Here is a 20,443-nt window from a genome sequence, read left to right as displayed (position 1 = left end):
GTCAGTATTTTTCATGTATTTTTCATGAAATAACAAATAAATGTTATGAATTGGAAAAAAATGAAACAGAAGTAACAACAATTTCTGATTTGATGATTATTCCAGACCTGACTGAGACCAGCAGCATGTTATTGATCAGTGTTGACATGAATATGTGTATGAATATTGTACTGACATTTGGGTGATTGTGATGATCCATAATAACACAATGACAAAGTCACTCTACTCATTTTAGAGAAAAGCTCATTGATTATGACATAGTAATGAGCTATACATTTAAAACCTGAACACGTCTGATTGGATTCTAAATATTTTTTTCTTCATCATTTATTCCTAATTCAGAATGAGTGTCTGCAGTTTGTCAGAGATCAGCTGTGATTATCTGGTCTCAGCTCTGAACTCCAACCCCTCCCATCTGAGAGAGCTGGAGCTGAGTAAGAACAAGCTGCAGGATTCAGGAGTGAAGCTGCTGTGTGGTTTTCTGGAGAGTCCACACTGTAGACTGGAGACTCTGAGGTCGGTTCACTGACTCTCTGTTACTGTTGTAGATCTGATATGTCTAATTAACAATTTAACCTAATTTATATTCATACATAACTTACATCCATAAAGTTGTACATTTCCTTTTCTTGGTCTAAATTTAGTCTCAAAGACTTCTGTTTGTTAAGGAAACTGTAGAAAATGTCCACTGTTAGTTGTTAAAGTAAATCCATGTTTCTAATGTTGGTAAATGCTAAAGTCTGTATACAGAAGTTCCTCTGAACTAATATTTGTTTAAGATTGATCAACTTCATTTAAGTAGAAATATTTATTCAGTTTCAGTTTCACATACAGCTGTTTAAAGCATCACTATAGTATCGATCCATTAATTACAGACCCGACTGAGATCAGCAGCATGTTATTGATCAGTGTTGACATGAATAGGTGTATGAATGTTGTGCTGACATTTGGATGATGTCTGTAGAAATTCACTTGTCACAGCAACATTTGAGTGAAATAAATACAGATATAAAAAACAGGAACATTTGCATACAGCAGGTCCAAGGTCTTATTGTCTCTGGTGGTGCATGTGACAAACTGGTGGAAGGTTAGGAGTGTGGACGAGAGAGAAACGTGGTTGAAGTCCCCTGTGATGATGATGAAGTCCCCTGTGATGATGATGAAGGCCTCCAGGTGTTTCGTTTGTAGTCACAGTGTGGATGACATCACACACTGCTTCTGCTTTCCCAAACAGAGGAATAGACAGTGATGATAATGATGAAGACCACTGTGAGGAATATAGACAGTGATGATGATGAAGACCACTGTGAGGAATATAGACAGTGATGATAATGATGAAAACCACTGTGAGGAATATAGACAGTGATGATGATGAAGACCACTGTGAGGAATATAGACAGTGATTCAATTCAATTTAATTCAATTCAATTTTATTTGTATAGCGCCAATTCATAACAGAAGTTATCTCAGGACACTTTTCAAATAGAGCAGGTCTAGACCGAACTCTTTAAAACATTAATTACAGAGACCCAACAGTACCACCATGAGCAAGCACTTGGCGACAAGGGCAAGGAAAAACTGCCTGTTAAAAGCCAGACACCTAGGACAGATCCTTCGGCTCTAGGTGGGTGGTCGTCTGTCTCGACCAGTTGGGGTGAGAGAGAGAGAGAGAGAGAGAGAGAGAGAGAGAGAGAGAGAGAGAGAGAGAGACAGACAGACAGACAGGTGCACAGCAACAACAGTATTGGCAATGGCAATCTAGCAGGACCATGGCAGGAGGCTCCACCAGGATCGACAAGAACCTGCGAGACGAGAAAGCACAAGAACTCCGGGGAAGAAGTGAAGTTAGTAACATGCATTAATGGGACATGAATGAGTGCAGAAAGAGAGAGGAAGGGAGGAGCTCAGTGCACCATGGGAAATCCCCCAATAGTCTAGGCCTATAGCAGCATAACTAAGGGATGGTTCAGGACTCACCTGATCCAGCCCTAACTATAAGCTTTATCAAAGAGGAATGTCTTAAGCCTACTCTTGAATGTGGAGAGGGTGTCTGCCTCCCGAACCACAACTGGAAGCTGGTTCCACAGGAGAGGAGCTTGGTAACTGAAGGCTCTGGCTCCTGTTCTACTTTTTGAGACTATAGGAACCACAAGTAGCCCAGCATTCAGAGAACGTAGTGTTCTAGTGGGGTAATAGGGTACTATGAGCTCTTTCAGATATGAAGGGGCCTGACCATGAAGAGCTTTATAGGTGAGGAGGAGGATTTTAAATTCTATTCTACATTTTACAGGGAGCCAGTGCAGAGAAGCTAGTACAGGAGAGATGTGATCTCTTTTTCTAGTTCCTGTCAGTACTCGTGCTGCAGTGTTCTGAATTAATTGGAGCGTTTTAATGGACTTATTGGGGCAACCTGATAATAAAGAGTTGCAGTAATCCAGCCTAGAAGTAACAAATGCATGGATTAGTTTTTCTGCATCTGTCTGTGATAGTGTGTGTCTAATTTTTGTAATATTACGTAAATGAAAGAAGGCAGTCCTGGAGGTCTGCTTCATGTGGGAATTAAATGACAAATCCTGATCAAAGATAACTCCAAGATTCCTGACAGTGGTGCTAGAGGCCAAGGTAATGCCATCTAGAGTAACTATATCTTTAGACAGTGAGTCTCTAAGGTTTTTGGGGCCAAGAACAAGAATTTCGTTTTTTTCTGAGTTTAACATCAGAAAATTGCAGGTCATCCAGGATTTTATGTCCTTAAGACATGTTTGTAATTTAGATAATTGATTAATTTCATCGGGCTTGATTGATAGATATAACTGCGTATCATCTGCATAACAGTGAAAGTGACAGTGATGATAATGATGAAGACCACTGTGAGGAATATAGACAGTGATGATAATGATGAAGACCCCTGTGAGGAATATAGACAGTGATGATGATGATGATGATGATGATGATGAAGACCACTGTGAGGAATATAGACAGTGATGATAATGATGAAGACCACTGTGAGGAATATAGACAGTGATGATAATGATGAAGACCACTGTGAGGAATATAGACAGTGATGGTGATGATGAAGACCACTGTGAGGAACATAGACAGTGATGATGATAACACTGGAAAGTTCCCGTGGCAGATAACATGGACGAAGTCCGGGCTGCAGACGCTCTTTCACACAGACGTGCCCGGCGTTACACCACCTGATGTTTATGAGCACGGACAGTCCCCCTCCTTTCTTCATGCCGGTCGCGGTGGTGTCCCTGTCGGCTCCAACCGCCTGGAAGCCGGGAATGGTGACGTTGGAGTCCGGTATCTGCTCGTGTAGCCACATTTGTTTCCAGTGATGACTGCAGGGATGAAGAGTTTAAACCTCCTCTTCTTCATCCTCCGTTTAACCCCCGCTCTGCAGCCTCACCGTCTCCTCAGCTCATCCGGTATGGAGGGTCTCTCTCCAGTCAGGATGCTCGGGTGCCTCAGGGCGATCATCTGGTCGCGGGTGTAAACAATGCGACTCTCCGTCGCCATGGAGACCCGCGCAAACAAAAAATAAAAAGTGCTCAAAAATGCCAAAAAAGTATTTAGACGACGTGAACAAAGTAGTAAGAAAGTAAGAAAAGAGAAAACACACTGAAAACCCACATGTTCAGTAGGATGGAAGCTCGGACATTGAACAGGCAAAGATAGACGCTGCTTCTTATGTCGCTGATGTACGCGACGTTGCGCCATAAAGCAATTTGTGCTTCTCGCCAGATTTGTCGGGGGCGCCAAAATGTGTTTAACTCACATCCAACGATTCACAAACAAACTCAGTGTGGTTGGCAAATACAAAACATCATTCACAAACTAATGCATCTTGTTTTGCAAATAAGAAACGTACCTATCAAACAAATACATCAAAATAAGTCGAAACTATGAGAAAAGAAGTGCGCATGCGCCTCAATGGCAGTTGGGAATATAGTCACAGATTCGCACTTCCCATTGAGGCGCATGCGCACTTCTTATCTCATAATTTCGACTTACTTTGAGGATATTTTTATATCAGAATTTGGGGTGCGGGGGGGGGATCGTCCTGGCGGCCTTAAATTGACTCAACAGCGTCACCTGCTGTTGTGGAGTGCGAATTACATTTGTTAGAAAGTTTACTGGCATTTGTGTGGGGATCAGCAAGGCGTAAAATTAGTCACAATCACTTGACAGTTTTTCGTACTTGTAGAATTGTTTTTTGTACTTGAAAGATTTTAGTTTGTACTTGGAGGATATTTTTTTGGAATTGAATAAATATGTTTCTATTTGTTTCTGAAGCATGATGTATTTGTTTGATAGGTACGTTTCTTATTTGCAAAACAAGATGCATTTGTCTGTGAATGATGTTTGGTATTTGCCAACCACACTGAGTTTGTTTGTGAATCGTTGGACGTGAGTAAAACACGTTTTGTGTGTGTGTGAGGTTTTGGCATGATTCTAACTCCATACGCCATCTTCAGACTTGCATTGCTGGTTCTGCCAGCGGTGTCCCTCCCCAGCTTTGTTATCGGGATGATTCGCTATACTACGAGTTTGTTTACCATTGAAATGACTTCGAAGCTGTTATATTAAGGTAAAAATCTTGCATGGTGTGCCTTTAAAACCTGAACACATCTGATTGAATTCTAAATGATTTTATCTTTTTTTTTTATCTATCTTTTATTCTTTATTCAGATTGAGTGACTGCAGTTTGTCAGAGATCAGCTGTGATTATCTGGTCTCAGCTCTGAAGTCCAACCCCTCCCATCTGAGAGAGCTGGACCTGAGTGACAACAACCTGCAGGATTCAGGAGTGAAGCTGCTGTGTGAGCTTGTGGAGAGTCCACACTGTAGACTGGAGACTCTGAGGTTTGTAGTTAGTTGAAGTCAGTCCATGCTGATTAGCCCATTGTTGGTTCTTTGAACACTACAGTTATCTTCAATCAAAGTGACAGCTTTGCTCAGTAAGATTTAAAGGTGTGAGAGGAGATTGTGTTTGTTCAGAACTGAACTCACATTTTCATTACTTGCATCAGTGGCTCATCCATCAGCTTCTCAGCCACCAGCTGACCAGTAACGTTCAATCATATTCATACAGGTGTACAGAGCATTAGTTCTCCTCCTTACTGAGAGCAATAATGAGAGAGTCATTATTGGCTATAAATGATCAATTCCCTGACATAATTCTATCTGAAATGTATTGTTATATATACTGTATGTCTTTAATCTTCAGTATAGTGACTCATTCAAAGAAAGACAAGGACAGCTCTAGGTCTCCAGGATCCAGCTGGTCTAAATACATACTTCCAGACTTCAGTGATGAACCTGGACCTTCAGACTTGAAGTAAGAAAAAGTTTCTACTGTAAAATTACCTAAACTGTTTACACAAAGAAATACAATTCAATAATGAACCTTACTGTGATCATTCAATCACTTCATTTACACCCCGACCGACCACATGCTAGCAATGTTTGTCTGTCTATTGGATGCATTAAGATGACATTTTGTTCAGACATTCAAGTTCCCCTCAGGATGAATTAGCTTTGTAGCTTTGTATGATTCACTATTCAGAAACATCTTTAATGATCTGATACTGGCCCTTCATACAGCCCCTCAGTTCATCATCTGTCTGAAGAGGCGTCTCTTTAAGTCCCGCCCTTCCTGAAAGGCCAGTGTCCTCTGATTGGCTGACTGAAGCCTGCTGAAGGGCTGCACCCAGTGCTAGTGAACACTGATTCATGAGAGACCAATCTTACATTTTTATTTTACTTTATTCAGTGATGTTCATGAAATATTTCATGGAGAAAGTATTTGCTCTTCCTTCTGATGTCCTCCAGATGCTCAGGTGAGGAGGGTGGTATTGTGTGAACTTAATTGGTAATGGTTACAATTCACCTGGTACACATCAGTATGTCAGCATTGTCATTGTGAGCATGTTTACATGCTGATGTTAGCATTTAGCTCCAAGCTCCACTGTGTGTAATTACAGCCTCACTCTCTTCATGAGAGATAACTGTTGTATTTGTGTTTATTCCTACAGGGTGGACGACAGAGAATACAGGGCTACACCTCATAAACATGAAGGATGTGAGTAAACACCCACTGGATGTGTTAAAGAAACTTAAACTGGTATTAAAGCATAACTGGGAGATTGGCTGCTGTGGGCTTCATGCTGCTGGTTAATCCCAATAACCACTGCAGATCTTTTGTTCTGTTCTGCATGTTGGGAAAGAGGATGTATTGTTGTCTTTGTTGCCTTTTACATATGTTTACCTCATTATTTGAAACTTTGGTCCATTTAATGTGAACATCTGATGTTGTAAGATTATATATAAGACAGAATGTAAGGGAAAGCATAATAAGGTGACCTGTAAACATGACTGTGCTTGGTCTTGAACTGTTCACATTATTATTTATTATTACATTATTTACATTTGGACTCTATTGGGTTTGTCAGTAGATAACAACAGGACACATGAAGGGAAAGATATGCTACAGAGGGCCTCGTCCAGCCTTGAACTGGAGACGTTGCTGTTTCAGGTTTTATGAATGTTGGGTCACCAGGATGTCCTAAAGTGAGTTTGACATCTGCTGTGTGTCTTCTTGTCCCCATGCGATGGTTCTAATCACCCACCAGATCCGTCCACATCAAGCACAGTCCTGGATGTGTCTGAGGACAGCAGAGAGGAGAGTGTGGATGAAGAAGATCAGCTGTGTCCTGATGATCCAGAGACACTGAAGCAGCAGCAGCTTGTGTGTGGAGAGGCTCTGAATACAAATGTCAGTTTTTAACTTTAACATTTTTATTCATCTGTCAGTGATCAGACTCTGGTTCCTTAGTTTTACCCCCTCCAGGGTTGAATATTTCTGACCTTCTAAATTCTACTAATATTAAACTACCAGCTGCTGTCCAACGTAGTCCTGCAGGCTTTACGTAGAGTAGAAAGTGAAGCAGTGAGGATCCTGTCACCTGTAGCCAGTTTCTGCTCCCATCTCAATGTGTTCTAATTAACTCTCCAGTCCAGTTTCATTAACTAAGTTTGTGCCTTTTTCAATTTTAGGACAAGTTAAGCTTCACACCAGAACTGCTGACTGAGTCTGGAAAGAGTTCATACAGGTAACCAGATCATAAAATGCAGAATACTTTGATGTTCGACATGTCACTCAAGGTCTTGTCAACAGAAAACTAAGCTTTGATTTTTTTTTTATTTACTTGTTAGACTAAAGTGTATTCACATTTTCATTAGCTACTAAAATAATCCAGATGTCTCAACATAAATATCACTTAATGGACATCTAATTCTGTATCACAAAGTCAGTTCCTTTGTTCTGTTTTCTGAGTCCTTAAGTCCTCAGCAGGCTCATGAAAACTCAGATCAAACTGTCAAAATAGGCAGTGCTGATCAAATATGAGTCAAGTTACTGGGTTGACAGTTTGTCTCCTCAAGTGAAGACAAACATATTTCAGTGTACTGTCTAGCCATGAAATGGGCAGTTCGGAAACCAGGCATCAGTCAAATCTCATTTTCGTCACCCACCAGCCAGAGCGTTGTCCCAGTGCAACCAGATCCATCGTCGCCAGATTCTGCCTTTTCTGATTCTGTGCGCCATAAGTGTCATCCTTGAGGGCTGCAGGGTTTCCTTCTTGACCCAGAGGTCTTGGAAAAGGGGGGAGTAGGAAAAGTTCAGTTGTCTGTGGCCCCTTTTCCACCAAATTTGTTCTGGATCTTGGACCATTCGATATTACTTGAACCTTGCTGGTGTCCAGCGAAGCAGCCTGCGTTTCAACCAGTTTTGAGTGGAACCTTTGTAATCAAGGATCCATCAGCAACAGAGAGCGCTTCACAACCACCTATAGAATATGACATGCCCACTTTGGTTCTCAATGAAAAACAGCGGGAAACCAACTTTTCAGTTCTTAAACCAATTTATATTTGGTCAGAAAGCTCAGTTCAAATGGTTCCAAACTAGGTGCTGGTCTTAACTCAACAGATCATGTGACCAACAGGCTGAAAGCTTGAAGCAATCAACCCTTCTATGTCCTACAGGTTCAGGTGTCCTGGTCCAGGTTTGTTCCAGTGTACTTTGACTGGAATGGTGTTTGTTTTGGCTCAGGAGGCAGAACTGCTGTACAAGACTGTCCAATGGGATGAACCCCTCCTCCAGTCAGCTGGAAAGACGCCTGCAGGGCTGCTGTTCGATATCAAGTGTTCAGAAGATGCTGCTCTCTGTCAGCTCCACCTCCCACACTGTGAAATGGATGTGGATGGTAAGGATATTATTGTGCTTTGTGAGTATTCCATGTCTTGCTCTTGGAGTGACGACCACTCCCGGGGAGAGTAGAAATGGTGTTCCATTTCCTCCATTTGTACACATCTGCCTGACAGTGGATTAGTGGAGAGCAAACTTTGATAGTGACGACCCAGGTTTATGTTTTTTCAATGGGGCTGGGAGTACAGAAGAGCCACCAAAAACATTCTGGAGGCTGCTGAGAAGGGTGATCCATGGAGCAGGAGTCAACACCCCTGGCTGGGTTGCCCAAGGGGGGGTGTCTGATGATTAAAGTCCTAAAACAACTTGTGACACTGGGGTCGTCACTGAAGGTGAAGGTGTCCAAGTAGAACAAGTCAAGTCAGTTTTTATTTATATAGCCCAAAATCACTAAACAAAATTTTCAGGGGGCTTTACAGCCATAGAGAAGGGATTTCTCCCCCAGGGTGGACAGACATGCAATAGATGTCGACCCAGACCCACAAAATCACATCCTATAAAACACTTTTAACTCGTGTCTTGGGAATATAATAAAATTAGGACTAATATTGCACTGAGGTTGTTATCAGTAAAACAAAAGTCTGACTGCTCTGTGTTTTCACAGCTCTTCTGCCTGATGGTCTGTTGTCTGTCGTCCACATCACTGATGATGGAATGAGCATCCTGGAGCCGCTGCAGATTACAGACACTCATGTCATTGTGGAAGTGCCTCACCTCTCTATCTTCGGCCTGATCTGGAACATTAGGAGGTTGTGGATGAAACCAGTTAGTGGCCAAGTTCTGCTGTTCCTCGGACCACCAAACCCAGAGACAGAAATACAAAAACTGAACGTGATTCTCCTGCCGTGCAACATCAGTCTGGACGAGGTAAAGCTTCACACTGCAGATCTGTAATGAGATTGACCTGCTGATTGATCAGTTGGGCTCTTCTGAGGATAAAGCCTCTAATTGAAATGTTCTGATGCCTCTTAAGGTCAGGAAACAACAGCGGAATTATCAAAACATCATGGCCACTTCCACATGTGAACTTTTCAAAGGCGAAAGTTACACTGTTCACTGTCCTGAGGCCGTCAAAATACAGCCTAAGGTGAGTGTTTTAGATAAAAGTCATGAATTATTAAACTGCTGTGTTCTACCTTTAATAGAGAGAGAGAGAGAGAGAGAGAGAGAGAGAGAGAGAGAGAGAGAGAGAGAGAGAGAAACTGACACTTTGGTTTCAGACAGCACATTTTGTCCTGGAGTTTGGACCAAATTACCACCCGACGTTTGAGATCCGCCTGCCTACAAACACAAAAGAAGTGACTTTAACGGTCCGAGACCAGAGACAGAGGGAGGTCTGGGAGCATGACGTTGATCTGATTGGTAAAGTCTTCATTCACCTGCAGCATCACTCCACCTGATAGTACAGCAGATAAGAATAGAGCAGCAGTTATTGTTGGTCCGGTGCCTTTCCCATACTCTGCCTTAGATAATTTAACCAATATTACACCATTTCAGACCAAAATTTCAGTGGGCATTTGACACAATGTGAAAGAAAGCAACATTAAGCTCATTGATACTGATGAATACATAAACTTATTATGTATTAATGCGTCTTCAGTTTGTTCCTGCAGACAATCATCAGTAATACATAAACAGGGACTCAGGAAATGTTGTGCCTGAGCTTTTTGCATGTGACGTTTGAACGCTCTGAACTTGACAAAAGAAAATGTCACCCATTGAATCAGGTAGTGGCAGACATTTCACCAGTAGAACTGAAACTGTTTGCATAGACAGAGAGCACCAGCAGCTGTGGGATCATTTAATTCAGTCCATAACATCTTAAAGTGTGTTTAGTGTTGACAGTTTTTTTTTCACTTGAGCTGAAACCTTTTATCTGCATCAGTTAGCACAAGGACAATTTGTGTCTGTTTGCAGCTTCACATAAACTTTCACGCTGTCTGTCTGAACTCACAGTCAGAGGCCTGTGTTACTGAAGGCAAGGCTGATTAATTTATATAGCACATTTCATACCCAAAGTAACCCAGAATGCTTTACAGAGTTTACGAGCAAACAAATGAAAACAAATGATAAAAACAACACAAACAAGCAAACAAATAACAATCTTTGTTCTGCTCGTCCCTTAGATCCGGCCCTACGTGAAGAAAATTCTCAGAGTGGTTCATCAGAGAGCAGCTTGTTATCAGTTCGGTCAGAGTTTGTCAGATCAGTGACTGAACCTGTTCTGAACCAGCTGCTGGATAAACTTCTAGAACGGGAAATTATAAATCAAGAAGAAATGGATTCAGCCAGAACCAGCAGCAGGGCTGACAATGCTCGAACTGTGATTGACATGGTAAGAAACAAAGGAACACAAGCCAGTTCCTCCCTGATTGAGGACTTGAGGACATTGGATCCAACCCTTTCCAACAAGCTGAAGTTGAAATGAGACAGTGGATCAGTTTGATTTAACTGATAACAATTATGATGTTATGAATAATTAAAAAAAACTTTATGGTCTGAGGACCATTGAAAATTGCACTGTGAGGACATCTTCAGGTTGTGAGGAACTTTTGGCCGGTCCTCTCTACCTCAAATAACTGCTTGAAGGTTCAGACTTGAAAATTAGGGTTAGGTTCAGGGCTAGTGAATGCATATTGTCAATGATGGTTTTCACACTGACAAGTGTGTGTGTGTATGTTTTTTAAATGCAGATTTTTTATAAACTCAATTGATATAAAATAATAGTTCTTCGTATTTTCATGAAACCAAACTTAATCTTCTTGCAGCTATGCCTATATTTACATCCAGTAATTACCTTTCTAGAGAAGCTTTTTCCCTTCACCAAAGAGAACTTCACATTTCCTCTGAAGGAGCTTAAAGGTTAGAAAACGGCAACAGTATAAGGTATCTCTACATGATCAAGAATAATGATCCAGTAACAGAATAACACTGACAGGGTTCATTCTGCATAATTAATTATTTTACTTTGAAACATTTCATTCCTTCTGTACTTTAACTGTAGGAACATTTTGAATGGGTCAATTATGAAACTTGATTCCTTCAAAGAAAAATGTTATATACAGTGTTCTTATAGAGAATACAGTAAAATATGTCATGCAATACCAGCTCCCTTAATCCAGCAAATTCAAAACACACTTTGACATTCAGAAGTAAGGATAATCTTACCAGATATTCAAATTGGACAAATCCAAATTGGAGATAAAAAATGCAGCAATAAAGTCATACGGAATAAGTTTGCAAGAGCTATAAATATTAAAACAAGCGAGAGCAACTCAAAAATCTCAAAGGAGCATGTTAAATATATGAAATGGCCAATCTCCCAAAAGCAAAAGAATTACAATTTAATTCAAAATGATCAATGGTTATTATCCAGCAGACACATTAATAAGAAGATTTAGTTTCGAGGTGGAGCCATGTGGCTCCTGACAATCAGATAGTGAAACTATCGAGCACCTTTTTTATTCATGTCCCGTAGTGACCCAGTTTTGGCAATCCATGTATGACTGGTTAAAAAGTAAAACCGATAACATCACACCCTTTAATAACGATCAAGTTTTGGTATACATTGAAAATGTCCCCTAAAAATGTCTGATCTAATAAATATAATTATAGTTTTAGGCAAATATCACATACACACTTGTGGAAAGGTAGATCACCCTCATTGATGTGTTTTAAAAATGAGTTGAACAAGTACTTCGATGCCTTGGGTTTACTGGCAGATGAATATGGAGGAATTCATGTGCTGATAGAGGCTGCTGTGCAGTGCAGAGCGTCGGACGTTGAGGAGTCTCAATTAGAGAGGATGCCTGTAGTCTTGCATTTATTTGTTTTTGGTTTTTGCCTTGCTGTATTTATTTTTTGTTTTAATCTTATCAATCTTATCCATCTTTTTTAATTCTTTTTATTATTATTATAATTTTTATTTATTTATTTTATAGAGATTTTATTTTTTGGTAATTGAGAGACGATAAATGTATATGCATTTATTGTATAAATGCAATGTATGTTACATTGAGAGAACTTGTAAGTATTTTTGAAAAGTTAAATAAAGTTTTTTTTAAAAAAAGGAACATTTTGAATGCAGGATTTTAATTTATAACAGCATATTTGTGATACTTTAGTAAATGATATGAATACTTCCTCCACTGCTTTTGATAAGTTTATTTGCTCGACATAAAGTTAAGTAAGATTTGATTAGTTCTGATTCTTCTCAAAAATTCAGTAAGCAGAAGCTGCCTTTATTTTCAGCAGGTTCAGGCTTTCAGAATAAGTCACTGAGGATATGAATGTAGTTTGGATGTGTATTTTATAACGTTCAGCCTTCATAAAGTCTGCCTGGGAGGTTAGCATCCTAGCTAACATCTTTTCAGTGAACTTGACTGCGTTTCCACAGCAGCTGTTTGTGTTGCTAATGACCGAATTTAAGACCCATAAAAAGAATAAATATATTTATATAAATATAAATATATTTGATTGATTCGCTTTAGTTAGCTGTTAGCTTGGGCTGTACCATTTGAAAAACCACACTAGGTGTGAACAGAGTAGGCCTACATGGCTGGACTATCTATGGTCAGTGTGTTATGTAAATAGTTATGTCCATATCCTGTATATTAAATGATCTGTAGTAGTCCCAGTAAGTTTTGTTCTTAGAGTGTCCTAAAGTAACATCACAGCACATCATTAAGCTACATTTGAGTCAGAAAATGTTCTGCCATTGCACCAACAAAGCGTTCCATTCAAATAAGATGTTTAATTTAATTTAAAGAGAACTTACAGAGCCTCCTTGGGACATTTGGGTGTTCACACCTACTTATTTTGAAAGAGCTTCTTAGTAACCTGAGGTTGTTTCAACTGAAAACTTAAAATCAAACTTCAAATAATAACGCCATTTAAACAAACAAACTGCTTCTTAGTTACATCTGAAAGTGTAAAAGTTCTGATATCTGACTTAATGTTGTGTTAAAGTTAGCTTAGCTTCACAGACTGAAAGGATAAGCTGCTTTACAGTTCTGGATCCTGAAGGTCCTGATTGACAGCTTTTCTTTTTATTTCATTGGACAGGACAAGATTGACAGGAAAGGGGAGACAGACAGATAGAGAGAGAGAGGGGGGGGGGGTGACACTCAACTAAGGGCCACAGGTCTGAGTCGAACCCATGGTCGCTGCAGCAAGGACCCAGCCCCGGCACACGGGAATCGAGCTCCACCAGGTGAGCCACCAGGGCCCCGACTGAAAGTTCTCTAAGGTGATACATTTAAAACAATTCTATGATTTTTATCAACCAGTAAGTTTAGAATAATGACTGGCCACTCAAACTATGAGAGCGAAGTTTGTTTTTTAAGTTGAGACGACTGAATGAAAGAAGAACTGAGAGCAAAGATAACTAAAGATGCACATATCTGATGGATCAGTGGATCTGTTATGGGTCAGGTGGGACTCATCCACATCCATATTATAAAACTCAGTGTTTAAATAGTTACATCAGTCAGTCACAGTGGGTGCATGGTGCGTCCATTAAGATAACCAAGAAAACATCTCAGTTCTGTCATTTGTAAATTGAATCAGCTTTTTAATAAATGGATGGTGAGAAAGAAATCAAGGTGAGACAGCTCACTCTGTGTCAACCTCAAAGGTATATTTAGTTGTAATAGTTTGGCTCTATAACCAGTGCTTATCGGTAAATCTCAGGTTAACCTGTTCAGTTAATAAATATCCTGAATGACTCCTTCACTCTGACGGGATGTCATTATTGCTCAGGTCACGTTGGTGCAGCTCTGAAACAGGTTTCTGTCTATATCCCCTACCACACCTGCATCTGACCTTTGATCAGCTTATCACCTGAGACGTCACATAATCTCAGCTGGGCACTAAAGTCCTTCGAACTACATTAAAGTTTCAAACTAAATATTTGACCATTTACCATTTGTGACATGACCACCAATTTTGAGCAAATTATCCAGGAGCATATTGGATTTCGACAGGATTTTAACCTTTGAAGAGTCAGGGAGAAACTGTGAAAACAAACTCCAGAGTGGCCCATCAGGCCCCCTTACAACTATTTATGTTTTGGATAGCCTGTGATATGTCTTAAGTGTCAGATCACTATTTAAACTATTTTTTGCATCTTCTATCAGTGTCTGAAAATGAAACAAAATGAATCAAGAAATGTGTCATATTCTTCTGAGGTGTGGGGGCATTCTGATCTGTATAGATTTACATAAAATTCTCTAAAACTGTTATTATTTTCCAATGGGTCTACTGTTAGGTTTCCCGGTGAGGTAGTATACTGTTAATTGCTCTATAAGATTGTATATTTTTAATTCTCCATGCCAAAACTTTTCCAGCCCTTTTCTCTTGATCATAATAAGATTGCTTTAACCACATTAAACTTTTTTCAGCTTTATCAGTGGATAATTTATTATATTCACTTCTCAAAAGTAGAATATTTTTTGCGTTGCTGGATCATCCCTTTCATTTAGATCTATCTCTAAAGATTTTATTTGTTTTTCCAAAGTTTCCAGCTTTTCTTTTTGTTGTTTTTGCCTTTTATAACTGATGAGTTCTCCTCTAATGTATGCTTTGAATGGTTCCCACTCATTCAATTTCAATTCAATTCAATTAAATTTTATTTGTATAGCGCCAATTCATAACAGAAGTTATCTCAGGACACTTTTCAAATAGAGCAGGTCTAGACCGAACTCCTTATAACATTATTTAGACACCCAACAGTTGCCACCATGTGCAGGGACTTGGAGACAGCGGCAAGGAAAAACTTCCTTTTAAGGGGCAGAAACGTAGAACAGACCCCTCGGCTCTAGGTGGGTGGTCGTCTGCCACGACCAGTTGGGGTGAGAGAGAGAGAGAGAAAGAGGGAGAGAGAGAGAGAGAGAGAGAGAGAGAGAGAGAGAGAGAGAGAGAGAGAGAGACAGACAGACAGACAGACAGACAGACAGACAGACAGACAGACAGAGAGACAGAGGTGCACAGCAACAACAGTAGCAACAACTACTACAATAGTAGTGACTGATGATTATGAACATGAAAAAGATGATGACAACAACGGTGGGGGACAATGAGCAGTGATTATTGTAATAATAGTAACTGTAGTAATAATAATAATAATAATAATAATAATAATAATGTCCTTAAGAAATGTTTGTAATTTAGATAATTGATTAATTTCATCGGCTTGATCGAGAGATATATCTGGGTATCATCTGCATAACACAGAAAGTTAATGGAGTGATTCCTAATAATGTTGCCTAAAGGGAGCATATATAAAGTAAATAGTATTCGTCCAAGTACAGAACCTTGTGGAACTCCATGACTAACTGTAGTATTTATGGACGATTCATCGTTAACGTGTACAAACTGAGAACGATCTGATAAATATGACTTAAACCAGCTTAGTGCGGTTCCTTTAATGCCAATTTGATGCTCAAGTCTCTGTAAAAGAATATCATGGTCAATGGTGTCAAATGCAGCACTAAGATCTAATAATACAAGTACAGAGACAAGTTCATTGTCTGAAGCAATCAAAGGTCATTATTAACTTCAACCAGAGCTGTCTCTGTGCTATGATGAACTCTAAATCCTGACTGAAAATCCTCAAATAAACTATTGCTATGTAGAAAGTCACACAACTGTTTGGTGAATACTTTCTCCAGAATCTTAGAGAGGAAGGGGAGGTTAGAGATTGGTCTATAGTTGGTTAAAACCCTTTCTATAGGTTTTAAGATTATCTTGCCAAATTGAGCGAAATTCTAATAATTTCGAAGAGTGCCATTTCCTTTCAGATTTTCAGTTTGGTGGTTGTACCACGGTGCTCGTCTCCTATGTTTTAATATTTTTTCTCTTTATAGGGGTGATATAATCTAATGTCATGCTGGCACTAGTTTTTTCTTTCAAAACAGCTATCTGTTTTAGTTCCTACAAATTTAACAAAAGTCTGGGTCCTGCAGCTATCTCACCTGGAATCGCCAGTAAGGGGGATTGTAAAGAAAATTTTCTGTATGAATACTAATGATATATAAGACATTCTGAGTATTCATTTTTTCCATATATATTATAGTACCAGTTATGAGTTATGGAAAGGAAAAGAGTAAGAGGCATTACTGATGTGTTGAGTGTACTACAGACATAAAGAAAAAAGAAAAACGTATACATTTACATATATAGACGTCCCTCTCCCCTACTCAGAACAAAAAACTGGAGGGCTTGTGCTGATACACTCTATGGAGGAGCAGCTAAACTATGCAAACCTAGCTAATTCCATAGGCTACTATAGTGGTATCCATCAACTACATACCTTACATCTTATAACATTATATACTCAACCCACAAAGTATAAAAGAAGTATTGCTTATTGTAAATGTCCATTCAGGTCCATAGAGTCCTATCTCAGTTCAATTAAAATTTAAAAGAAAAATTAAAGAAGGGGGAAAACCAGTATCTTGGGACAGTGCAGGTTGTTAAGGAGCCTCGCGGCTGTACCCCTCAGATGTGTTCACGATGGAAATCCCCCTGTTCTGATTTGATTTTGATGGTGCTATAGTTCAGTGAATTTTTTCTAGGACCACTAATCTGTCGGTGCTCAGCTCTGGAAAGTGTGATAGAATGTCTTGTATGAACTCCAGAAGGGGTTGGATGACTTCAGTGCCCTTACAGAGACTGAACAACAGCAAGTTCTTCCTTCGACCCTGATTAAGGTCTTCTTTCATGAATTCCAGATAGGCGATTAGTTTTTCTCCCTTCCTGGTGTTCCTCTGTCGACAGAGTTGATCATCCATATTTTCATGTTTGTTGAACTAAATTTAGTCTGCAGTCACAAAGACTTGTGTTTGTTAAAGAAACTGTAGAAAATGTCCACTGTTAGTTGTTAAAGTAAATGAAGGTTTATAATTGTTGGTAAATGGTCACATCTGGATACAGAAGATCCTCTGAACTAATATTTGTTTACATTGATCAACTTTAAAGTAGAAATATTCCTTTGGTTTCTGTTGATTTCAATGTGTTTCAGAAATAAACACACACACAGATCAAAGCATATTTCCAAATGCAGCTGTTTAAAGTATCAATATAGTATTGATCTTCTAATTCTAGACCTGAGATCAGCAGCATGTTATTGATCAGTGTTGACATCAATCGGTGTATGAATGCTGACACTGGGATGATGTCTGTAGAAGGCTGACATTATGATGATCCACAATAACACAATGACAAAGTCACTCTACTCATTTTAGAGAAAAGCTCATTGATTAGGACATAGTAATGTTGATCTCCACATTTAAAACCTGAACACATCTGATTGGATTATAAATGGTTTTTATCTTCATAATTTATTGTTTCTTTATTCAGATTGAGCGGATGCAGATTGTCAGAGATCAGCTGTGATTATCTGGTCTCAGCTCTGAAGTCCAACCCCTCCCATCTGAGAAAGCTGGACCTGAGTGGAAATGAGCTTTATGATTCAGGAGTGAAGCTGCTGTGTGGTTTTCTGGAGAGTCCACGCTGTAGACTGGAGACTCTGAGGTCAGACACCATTTTTTCCTGCTGTGCTGAGATTAATATGATATTAAAGTTGTGATGACAGTAAAGTGCAGACATAAGGCTTATATTCTACTAACCAACACAGGGAATGGGAATGTATTTTGAAAAACTATCCATAGTTTGTGTTAACATAGTTACAGGAATCAATTAAGATGCATTTACTTTCAGGGGATTTTATGTAGAAAATGTAGGTGCATCCCCTGCTTCTTGTTAATGTACAGTTACTTTTTGGGCTTTTAAACTGTGTGTGTGTGTGTGTGTGTGTGTGTGTGTGTGTGTGTGTGTGTGTGTGTGTGTGTGTGTGTGTGTGTGTGTGCGCGCGTGTGTGTGTGTGCGTGTGTGCGTGTGTGTGTGTGTGTGTGTGTGTGTGTGTGTGTGTGTGTGCGCGTGTGTGCGTGTCTGTGTTGTGTGTGTCTGTGTGTGTCCGTAAGTGTGTGCTTGAGAGAAAAGGCTGAAATGGATGACATTAAATATGGATTATTTAGAGTTACCATATATGAAAATTAAACAGTTTTCAATTGAGCTAATCACAGCCAGCTTTGTTCATTTCTTCTATTAATATTAGAGCGTAGGGAGGAGTTGGTTGGAACACATGTTGTTCCCCAGAGTTACCTGAGTAGAACCAGCACAACATTTCCTACATTTTGATATAAAAGTTATGTCTGAAGAGGTAAATCTATAGGAATGAGAGCAAGTTTCAGAGAAAGGTTATCATTAGATTTTTACAGCTTCTCTACACTTTAACGATGATGTCACTCACTGTAGCTATAGAAATGGTTTGGCGAATCGCTAACAAAAGGTATAGCACACCACTGTCGATCAAGCCATGCATTTTGATGTATTTTTTGTGTATGTGCTAGCAACGCTGCTCGACTACAAACACGCTGAAAAAATATACGGAAGAAGAAAAAGATTAAATAATTATTATTATTAATTAAACAGTGAGTTAATGTGCATTTAGGCACACTTAATGAATAAATACATTATAAATAAATAATCTCAGACAGTAACAAGTATATAAAATTGTTATGAAGCTATATGATGTTGATACTGACTGAATAGTTTAAACTGAAGATAATTTGATTTTATGACTCCACTATTCCTAAAAGAAATATTGTAGATGTCTTTTGTTCACATTTTCTAAACTTGTACATTGTAAACCTTCTTCAGCTCTGAACAGATTATTAAACACTGAATGATTTCAAGCAGGAACATTGTCTTCTAAACTCACATCTTTTATTCTTTAATTCAGATTGAGTCTCTGCAGTTTGTCAAAGATCAGCTGTGATTATCTGGTCTCAGCTCTGAAGTCCAACCCCTCCCATCTGAGAGAGCTGGACCTGAATTACAACAAGCTGCAGGATTCAGGAGTGAAGCTGCTGTCTGACCTTGTGGAGAGTCCACACTGTAGACTGGAGACTCTGGAGACTGTGAGGTCAGTAGAGGGTTGGAGTCCAGTGCTTTTCTTAGTGAATCTGTGAGAGGAAACTGGGGACAGGCTTCAGGGTTAGACGGACAGACAGGCAGACAGACAGACATACACAGACATGTGTTCAGGAAATAAAGCTGGATTCCTGGATTACAAGATGTACAGAGACAGTGGTCCTCATTTATCCAATCTGATCTCAACCTGTTCTCTCACTCCAACACTAAACAACTGATCAGTTCGTCTTTGTCACAGCTCTGAGATCAGTCTGACTGAAGCCTGCAAACCACTGGATCTTATTTCAAAGAACCATCATTATATTTAGTGACCATATGATCTTTCTACAGACCAGGACCTAAAGGCACCCATATGAACCTTGTGTTAAAAGCCTGACTGTTGGTTTTACTTCATTACAAGCTTGTAGCCAGTATCTCTCAAACTTAAGACAAAGATTGATACATTAGAATACTCAAGTGTGAATTAAGACCATGAAATATGGCAAATGCATAGCAAATAGCTATATAAGCTAAACTAAGCTAAATAAATGTAACCATCAAAAACTTTGCACTTTGCACTAAAAACATGTTGTGCCTGTTGGTGGAGTGAAGCTGAGGGAACCCTGTGCAACAAAAATCCTCGAGTTAGTCTCTGCAGCTTCCAGCAGCTGGCCTTTAAATAGAAGAACAAGGGGGGTATTTTATTACCCTTATGGGCAAAACTGTGCCTCCTCTTTATTACACTGTACTGTGTGAATCAATTTATAAATCAAACTGTTATCCTCATAATTACTTGGTCCAGAAGGATCCATACATTGTTTAGCCTAGTTATCATTTGCTTTGTTATTTTCCATCTGTCCATCCAGTCTCCCTTCTCCATTATGTTATCGATGTCTATGTACTTGTAGCTTGCAAACATGCAAAACTATGGAAAACAATGTTTATCTGACTATGACTTTACGATGAATATACATTTTTCTACTTACCTACTTTTCTACCTGTGAGAGATGGTCCTCCTGGCTATTCAGTGTGTTCATGTTTATATTATTCTCTGACTCTCACTGAACCAGTCAAGGAGCTGAAAGGAAGCAGGTTACGCTACACACCCGCTCCGCTGCTGCTCTTTATACTGGATGTGCTGATGGAGGGAGTCTCTGTAAACACTGATTTATGACTCCTGTTGTCTGTCTTCTT

At 39.4% G+C, this 20,443-nt stretch overlaps 1 protein-coding gene across 2 annotated transcripts in view; it reads left to right on the top strand.

Moving 5' to 3' along the window:
• Positions 1–20,443, top strand: part of LOC127355190 (uncharacterized) — a 212,150-nt gene that overhangs the window by 93,462 nt on the left and 98,245 nt on the right. The window contains exons 23-24 of one of the 2 annotated variants that reach the window (XM_051385710.1): positions 343–516; positions 4,699–4,801. In XM_051385710.1, coding sequence (XP_051241670.1) covers positions 343–516; positions 4,699–4,801 — 277 coding nt within the window. The remainder of the gene's footprint in view (positions 1–342; positions 517–4,698; positions 4,802–20,443) is intronic. The other variant, XM_051385711.1, reaches the window with a different exon arrangement.

Source organism: Dicentrarchus labrax, unplaced genomic scaffold (assembly GCF_905237075.1).
Source record: "Dicentrarchus labrax unplaced genomic scaffold, dlabrax2021, whole genome shotgun sequence".
Classification (NCBI taxonomy): domain Eukaryota; kingdom Metazoa; phylum Chordata; class Actinopteri; family Moronidae; genus Dicentrarchus; species Dicentrarchus labrax.
This window is presented reverse-complemented; position numbering and strand designations above follow the sequence as displayed.